Source organism: Pelobates fuscus, chromosome 5, assembly GCF_036172605.1.
Source record: "Pelobates fuscus isolate aPelFus1 chromosome 5, aPelFus1.pri, whole genome shotgun sequence".
NCBI lineage: Eukaryota > Metazoa > Chordata > Amphibia > Anura > Pelobatidae > Pelobates > Pelobates fuscus.
The window spans coordinates 155,329,160-155,338,769 of NC_086321.1; the positions used below are offsets into that span (position 1 = coordinate 155,329,160).

Below are 9,610 nucleotides of genomic sequence, written 5' to 3' on the forward strand. Positions count from 1 at the left end.
AGGTACAGCATGGGCTGTAAGGCTTCTCCGCCTGGTAAGGAGTAAACACGTGTAAAATTCCCCTACCTCGTGAACATCCCCTACCCTCGTCACTTCCGGTGAGGGGAATCAGCTAGAGCAGGGGTAGGCAACCTTTTAGCAGCACTGTGCCGATACAGGATTGTGATGTCCCGTAGCGTGCCGGTCCTATTTTTTTTTTTTTTAATCAAGGGGTGTATGCTGCCGTATTCTGCTTGTGTTATTTTTACTGTAATTGCTTTGTATCGTTGTATTTGTGCGTATAAGCAGGGTCGTCTTTAATAGTGACTGGGCCCTGGGCAAAGCATTTGCTTGGGGCCCCCTGAACCATGTCCCCCCTCCTCAGGCATGCAATCACGTCCTCCATCTCAACACAGTGGCGGACCTAAAGTAGAGAGGTGCAAGAATTTTTTTGGGTCTCCCTGTTGCACGGGTGATTAAAAGGTAGATCCCCATCTGTCGTGCAACTCCAGAAATGCATTGACAGCTGGGGCTCTACCATTTACCCATGTTTGCAGGTCTGTATTTAGCACTAAGCAGTTTTTGTGTGTTTGAATGTTGTGTGTTTGAACACACACACACACACAGATCTATACACACTGAAATGCGCACACACACACAGATACACACACAGACATACTGACACACAGACACAGACATGCTGACATACAAACATACTGACACACAGATATACTGACACACACAGATATACTGACACACACAGACATACTGACACACACAGACACACAGACACACAGACAAGCTGACACACACACATATATACTGACACACAAAGACATACTGACACACACAGATGACACACACACACACACACACACTGACACAGACATACACTTTAAAACCCACCCTCCAGTTTCCTACCTTTCCTGCTGGTGGCTGAAGGTGTTGGGAGTTGGAGTCTAGAGCTCTCGGCCAGCCCCCCTCCAATCAGCCTACTCTTCTTTCCCGCGCGCTCCTCTCTTTGTGGGAGGAAATGATGCGCGGTCGTCACTTCCTCCCAGCCTGCTGCTGAAAAGCAAGGGGCCCGCTCGCGCTGTTAAAGCGCCTCAGCGTGCAACGGGGCCCCTGCTGACAGAAGCCCCCCGGGTGGTCCTTTGCGCATGGGCAACGCGGTGGGCCTCCTTAGTGTGCAGATTACCGGCCAGAGGGTAAGAAAGAGTTGAGGCCAGCAGGGCTCACGGTGCAGCTGGCCAGTTTTCCCCGCGTTAAAGACGGCCCTGCGTATACGAGCTATTATATTGTATATGTTCATGAGTAGTTTATGGTATTGTGTATGATACATATGAAGGTGGGCTGTGTATGGGAGCTGCTTGTGGAATTGTGTATGTGTGTGGATGGATATGTCACAGTGTGTGTTTGGTAGTGTGTGGGGGCTGTTTGGGGTATTGCATGTGGGGTTGTGTGCATGTATGTGGATTGTTAGTGGTGTTTCGTTTGTGCATTGTGTGCATGTTTGTGTGTGGGCTGTCCGTATTATTTGTATGAGGGGAGGGTTATTCTGCATTTCTGTGTATATCTAGCAGTGTGGGTGGCTTCCAGTGGGAACTAGGCCGGCCACGGGAATGTCAAGGATAGGAGCTGCAACAGCAACTGCGAGCTGCTCTACTACAGTGTGGATTCCTATTCAGAAGTGCTGGGAGGAAGTGATCTGAGATTACTTCCTCTACGTGCTGCAATGCATAAATTGAGGATTGTCCTTCACTACCTTTTCGGATTAGCAGATATCTGAAATTTTACTGGGACTCCTGATAGGTCAGAGCCTGTTTGGCTCTAGCAGCCTTGAGTGCCGTGCAAAGACACCTCGAGTGCCGTGCATGGCACTAGTGCCGTAGGTTGCCTACCCCTGAGCTAGAGCCTCCTGCTACTCCTCCACAGCCAGGCCCTGGATGGTAAGTAAAACTAGTTTTACACTTTCATTATAGTTAGTGCATTCAATAAGCTTAGGCACACGGGACATTTAGGGTTCAAATTAGGGTTAGGTAAGTGCTTCTAACCTCTCTCACACTCTATTCTTATCCTAACCCTTGGGGTAAGGGTTAAAATAAAGTGTGAGAAATCACTATTTAGAGATATTCCCCTAATGTGAAATATCACTAAATATGAACAAGTCCCTAATCCTAACCCTAATTTGAACCCCAACATTAACCCTAAATGTCCCATGTCCTAAGCTTAGTGAATGCACTAACTATAATGAAAGTGTAAAACTAGTTTTACTTACCTTCCAGGACCTGGCAGTGGAGGAGTAGCAGGAGTGCTAGCATGTACAGCACAGGATCCAGCTGATTCCCCTCACCGGAAGTGACGAGGGGAGTTTCACGGGTAGGGAATTTTGATGGTCATAGACATGTATGTCTATGGTTTGAGTCAGGTATGAGAGCAGTATGAGCATATAGAGCTGCAGCCCTTTACCGGATATTACGTCACATGCCAGTGAGTGCCAAACACTAGAGTCTGCAACTACAGTGCTGCACTAACGGAGACACAAACTTTGCCTTCTCTTGTGTTTCGAACTCCTTGCTCTGAGCTAGGTAGAGGTGCAGCTGGTCTCTAATGCTCGGTTACCATGCGGTTTAAGTATCGGTAAGCCCAATACACAGTGTGTGTGCACTGCATGCTGCCATTAGAGCTAGCCCCAGGCCATGTGAGTGGCAGTGGGCCGCCGGTTTGGAGTGCGGTTGCTCAGTAAGGTGTGATTTCCCTGCAGGTACTTACTGTGTGAGCTGGTCCTGGAGGATCCCCGGCTCAGGCAGAATATCTCCCAGGGCATGATCGTACATAACGTGAGGGAGGCTCTGACCAGGACACATGGCGACTATGGGGCTGCTGCCTGTGCTGTGTCCCTGTCTGGTAAGTGCTACAGACATCTCCTAGCCTGCATCACCAGGTACAGGGTGCTCCATCCCTGACTGATATGTAGGTGTCAAATCACTGGCTATGATAATGATATGCTGCTATAAATGTGTTTACAATTTGCCTCTGCTTCTGCACACAATAGCTTACAACTGCAGCAAATCATTTTGGTACAAGACCAGACTGCAGACAGAATGATTGGCTGACCCACTTCCTGGTCTAGAAAGAATTCTGTGCAAAACCCGGAAAAGCAGCAAGTAGACACAATTGCCATTTATTATTTAATGTGTAATCAGTATGTTGTTGTTTTAATAAATATATATATTTATTATACACCCAGCATGGAAAATGTTTGATTTTTATACCTTGCAGTATATGTGAGCTACATACTAAAGGGCCGGGATTTTCATAGTTTGAAGCTTGGATATATGGATATGTAAAGCAATGTATGGTGGATTTGGCGATCTTGGTGTGAGGCAGTGGGATATACATTACCCAGATGTAATGATAACCTGTCACTCTAGGGAGAGGATCGCCTGCTGTTGTGACATCATGAGAACAATCCACAAACTCTATTTAAATTAACTATCTATGCTATCGGTACAAAGTGCATGCTTTTCGTTTCCCTTGCAGTGAAATACCTGAATGCATACACTGGAATCATTCTGCTACGATGCACTAAAGATTTCTACCAGATCCTGTGGTCTGCTCTTCCATTTATCACTAGCCTAGAGAACAGAGGGCAGCGCTTCCCATGTTTCCTAAACACTTTACATGTTGGTGGTAAGAAACTTATATTTCTTTTATATAAATATATATTTTAATTGGTGGGATGACATGAACCACTTTAGCTCATTGAAGGGGTCTCGGTGTAGTGTCCTAGGTTCCTTAATCCAGCAAAGCTAATTATTGCAGTTTAAGAAACTGCAATAATTACCTTTCAGTGTTAACTCCACTTCTAGTGGCTGTCTACTTTTGGTCACCTAACTGATGCTGGACGTCCTCACACTATGCATGAAGACTTCCAGCGTCACCCACATCCCCATAGGAAAGCATTGTTTAATGCTTTCCTATGGGGAAATCCTAGTGCGAGCGCAGCCACTGAGGGACATCTGTGTCAGACCCAAGTAAGTGACAGACTTTTTTTTTTTTTTTTTTTTATAAAGGGACACTATAGTCACCAGAACAACTACAGCTTAACCCCTTAAGGACCAAACTTCTGGAATAAAAGGGAATCATGACATGTCACACATGTCACGTGTCCTTAAGGGGTTAATGTAGTTGTTCTGGTGAGTATAATAGCTCCATTCAGGCATTTTCATGTAAACAGAGAAAAGGCAGTGTTTACATTGCCCCTAGGGACCACCTCTGAGTGGCGACTGGATGGGCTTCCTGGCTCATTGCTGAACAGTAAGCAGCCACCCAAATGGTGGGTTTTCACTATAGGGTCAGGAATACATGTTTGTGTTCCTGACCCTATAGTGATCCTTTAACCCCTTAAGGACACATGACATGTCATGATTCCCTTTTATTCCAGAAGTTTGGTCCTTAAGGCGTTAACCACCACACAGGGGACGCTATATTGCCAGGAGAAAGTTCGTTTTACTGGCACTATAGTTTCATTTTAAGGATAACCACAATATATCAGAACTTAATGAAAACCTAAGGTTGCGCAAGAGAAGTAGTTTGCTTTTGTCAATGTGACTCTTGTAGAAGAGTTCTGTATCTTAGTGATCAGAATTTTTATTTTTTTTACACTCCTAAACTGGATCACAGGATTTCATGAGTGGGTTAGTCATTTTCTTAGAAAACTCCAGACACCTTTTATGTAGTGAGTTATTAAAGATCACTGGATCAATCAAGGAGGGCCTTATAGATGGCACACAAAGTAGCTTGTATATACCATGTGCAAATGTAAAATAAAAACATCTTACAAGTATTCTATGAGTGTATACTACAGCACTGTTAACAAAATGCTGCAAAGCATATAGAATGGGGCTGCCCAAAAGTTAGAGCTCCCAGATGTTTTAAAACTTCAACTCCCATGATGCGTTGCATGCCTTTAGAATGACAAAGCATCATGGAAGCTGTAGTTTTAAAACATCTGGGGACCTACCTTTTGGGCACCCCGATATAGAAAATCTCTCATCTTTCAGGAGTCTATTATATAACCATTTTTTGCTAGCATATATTATTGCATATGCATTAACGTTTTAGTGAACAGAACACCAGGCGTTAACTGTGCATATTGCATCTTTTTATATTACTGTCACATTAAGGGGAAAACAATACATTTACATGACATGCCCAAGCAATTGTGACGGTATGGTACATCCCTTTTTGTAAGTATCCTTTAATTGTCTTATTCCTGCTTACATCGCTTCAAGGAAGATGCAGATTCCTATTTGCAAACTATGGGTTAGCGCTAGCTGGATTCTTTTACAAGAAACATATGACTCTTGTAACACAGTAGTGGTTTTACAATTGAAATGTGTGAGGAAATTGCTATTAAGTTGCCATATGCTTCTCTCTTCACTAAAGTGTGATCTGTGGGGAATTCAAAGTGAATTTAAAATGTAATGACAAAGTAATCGAACTGGAAGCATAGCTGACTTGGAGAGTTTTTCCAGTTTGGCTACTCTGGCCTTAAACTTGAAATTCACATAGAATTTTTGACAATTCTTACTAATTAGTAAAGAACACTGATCGTTTTGGTTGTTTGACTTCTATGCTTCTGCAGACCAAAAAAAAATCACTTTTTCATTATAGGGACAATACGCACGTGTCAAAAATTCCTTATTCAATACAACAAGCAGCAGTTACATCTGTTATTAACGAAGTGCACCAGTGATGGTAAGAAACCTTTTCCCAACAATTCCTAACGGCACCATAAAAGGCGTACTAAGATGAAAATGGATTTTGAAGGCATTTATATTGATGACTCGTTACACAGATTCTAGTGCTATTGTGTTTAGCATACCTATACATAGCTTGTGCATCTTGGTGTTCTATCCATTCTGTGATTTTAACCCCTTAAGGACACATGACGTGTGACATGTCATGATTCCATTTTATTCCAGAAGTTTGGTCCTTAAGGGGTTAAAGTACCATAGCCCTAAAACTTTTGTTTTCAAACTGCTCAAACCGTTGTGATATAAGTTGACAACCAAACATTCATGAATCCATAATTAGCTTTAGTGTGCTTCGTTTCTCCCTTAAGAGTGCTATAAGGAACACAAATGTGTATTCCTGACACTATAGAGCTAAATAACCCTTTAGGCCCCCTAACCTCGAGTGAGAAAGTTGACTTACCTTTTTCCAGCACCACATGGGTCCGGCTGGCTCTGACCCCGTGGCTATGATTAATTGTGCTGCCCTCTGCCAAGCCAATGCTTTGGAGGCTATTGCACATGCACAGCAATCTGCATCTATATGGGGAAAGTTCAGTGTGTCCTTCCTGAGTTTACATTAAAATGCCTGCAGGGACAGGCTAGAGAGGTGGAGTTGTTCTGGTCACTATAGTGTCCCTTTAAATGCAAGATATATTGAGACCTTTATAATTAAACAAACGCATTGATATGGTGAAATTTAGTTGTGCCAGAAGTTTGACGTGGTCCTGTCCTATAGAGAACAGTTTACTAAAGGAAGTCTCCTTTATGTATCCGATATTGTCAGTACATCTAAAATACCACTAGCCATTAGAGCCTGCCCAGCCCTGCACAACAAGTTAAAGCGCTTGAGTGTCCTACTACTATTCAATGTTTAAGGAAAAAAAAACCTAATTCTAGTGTGCTTATGTTTTTTTTTTTTTGTCACAAAGCCGTTTATATTATTTAACCCCTTAAGGACACGTGACATGTCATGATTCCCTTTTATCCCAGAAGTTTGGTCCTTAAGGGGTTAAATGCATGGGATTTTCACTGAAGTGAGCTTACAGGTGAATTTGAAGGGTTACTTTAACCCCTTTTGAGTAGGAACCTTTCTGGTGTAAAAGGCCCTATTGGACACTGTGGGGAAGATTCCCCCTCTCAATTTGCAGTAAAACCTGATGAAGATGGAGGTTTACACACCTGGAATCCAGCACCTGGCAAAGCTCTGCACCTCCAATGTCACAGGCTTTTTCATGCACGTGGTCTAGGCTAGAGAATTAAAATAAATAAAGCAGCAGGAAATGGTGGGAGAGAGCTTCTACTTGCAGGCTCTCTGCCTGCAAGGGGAAAATGGCAAGTCATTCAGCAGGCAGTGTGTGTATTTTATGCACAGAATTGACATTGTCAGCCTTGAACAGAGTTCTGGGCTACCAATGTCACGGATGATAGTGTGTTGGGGGCTAGTTACACTAACAAATATTGCAGAATGTCAAGCTGAAACACTGTATACTGGCTCCTTCCACCATGAAGTGGTAATGGTGCTTGGAATAACTTTAAGGTCAATAACTAAACTGGAAAAATTATTTAAGGCAGCTATGCTTTCAATTACTCTGGCCTTAAGTTTGAAATTCACTTTTAGTAAATAGCCCTCCCTCTATTTTGTAGTTGGCAATCTGTTAAGTCTATTGATTGTGTTTTATACTTTTTCTTTTATACAACCTTTTCCATGGGAACTATGCTCTGTAATTTTCCAGCAGAGAGAAAAGAAATCCAACAGTCAATAGCCAGCTGCACCTTACATAATGTGGAAGAAGCGGAGTTTGTAATGGGCAGTGAAGACAACAGCATGGAGTGACTGTTGCCGCAATAGATTCCAACATTGCATGTCCTGGCAGTGACAGCATTTATCTATGAAGGTTCAATTCCCATTGAAAAAGCATACAGTGTTTATAGTAAATGCAATTTCCACACTGGTTGTGGCAAATAGCAATATATTTTGAATGTTTTGTTTAAGGTAAAGACTTGGATATAAACTTATTTTGTAATGCTCAGTTAAGTTTTGCTGTATTTGATCAATGTCGAAGTTTTAGGTTTAGTTATGGGGGTCTCCATATTTGGCACAGATGGCTTACTGGAGCAGTACTACGTGTAGTTAGAGACTGATACCCAGTGAATGTACTAAAATGTGGGAGAATAGTAAAATTGAAATTAAAGCAGGTTGTGATATTAAGTCGTGGTATTTGGACAATGTTCTACATATGATAGGTTACTAAACTCAATTCAGCAGGATATGCTTTTCTCTTGCACTGAAATGAGCTTGAATCACAAATGGAAAACAGGACTTAAAATAAGCTGTGTAACCAAACAGCCCAAGTATTGGTTATCTTCTAGGGCAGTGGTTCCCAAACCAGTCCAGGTTTTCTCCATTGTATTACAATAGGGAAATACATAGATTCAGGATTGTTAATAAGGTCATGAGGAATGGTTTGGGATCCGCTGCTTGAGGGAGAACCTTAAAGCAGACCTCCCTAAAAAGACGTACATATTAGGATGGTTGTAGTTTTATAGAAATAGCCGACATACTAATGTGACTAGTTGAGAATTTACACATTAGTAGCAATTTGCTGTAGAGTTCTGCAAAACACTACAAAGTTAACTTTGTGATTTAAAATCACATGTAAACATTTGCTACAAATAAGTATACTTTGCTCTGAGCCATCAGACCACCCCCTTCAACTTTCTATATAAAAGTACATAAGCATGCACCCCTATCAGAGCCAGTAAATGTTTGTTGCAACATGGCTTCAACAAATGTACTAGAGTGACTAGTCTCAGGTGCATGTGCCACTGTATATTTTACATAGTACACTTGCTGATGATGTAACTCATGTGGTCTGACAATGAGGGACTGCTCAAATTTCCAGGTAGCCTGATTATCACAGCCTTTTAATTGGGAATCCATTGAAGATAGATAAGAGTGTCAGCAACTGCTAACCCATCCTACTGCAGTGCAGAGTTGTGGGGAAACCCCAACCTTAGGGTTAAACTGTGGTCAGGCCCTTTTCACTTCCGAATGTAAACGTCTGGACACTACTGCTCCTATAACAAGAGTGCTTAACTTATAGGGGTGGCAGTGTTTCTTCATGGAAACCTCAATTCTCTAACTGCTTCTTTTCCCATTTAATGTAGCTATATGTTGCACTTACATTTTAAAATGGTTCAGAATGTGTGCTTTGCTGAGCAAACCATATAAAGGAGTCCACTTTTACATATGGCGCAAAGTAAATCCACATACAGCATTACTGTTAGATGCCTTTGCGCAGGCATAGGTCAGCAAATCGCAGTTTTATTTTTTCTAAATTTTCCTCTTCTGCATTATTCACACAAGTAAAAAGAACATTTACTAATATAGAAGAGTTCTGCTGTATGACAGTAGCAGAAATCTAGGGATCTTTTATAATTTACTCTAGAAGTCACTTAGCAGAATCACTCCAGATTAGTACTGGAAAAAAAAAAAACACACACATTCCTGACATTGTCAGTTTTAGAGTTAAAGGGGACACTATAGGCACCCAAACCACTTTGTATGAAGTGCTCTGGATGCAGTTCCCTGTTCCTTAACCCTGCAAAAAAACTAAAAAAAAAACCTTAAATTTAAGAAACTGCAATAATTTTATTGCATGATTAACTCTTTGGCTGTCCAGCCCTTAGACAGTTATGCAGTTTCAAAAGAGTTTGACGCTGGATGTCCTCATGCTTTTCATGAGGACATCCAACTTCCGATGGGAAAAAAAATAATGTAAAGCCATAGAAAAGCATTAATTCAGTACTTTCCTATAAGAAAGGCATAA

General features: G+C 41.9%; 1 protein-coding gene across 1 annotated transcript; it reads left to right on the forward strand.

Moving 5' to 3' along the window:
- The first annotated feature begins 2,489 nt into the window (after positions 1-2,489).
- On the forward strand, positions 2,490-7,989 carry POP5 (POP5 homolog, ribonuclease P/MRP subunit). Its single transcript, XM_063457058.1, has 5 exons — positions 2,490-2,619; positions 2,744-2,886; positions 3,523-3,672; positions 5,659-5,742; positions 7,514-7,989. The coding sequence occupies exons 1-5, from the start codon at positions 2,603-2,605 to the stop codon at positions 7,612-7,614; spliced, it is 495 nt and encodes a 164-aa protein (XP_063313128.1). The 5' UTR covers positions 2,490-2,602; the 3' UTR covers positions 7,615-7,989.
- Positions 7,990-9,610: the final 1,621 nt, after the last annotated feature.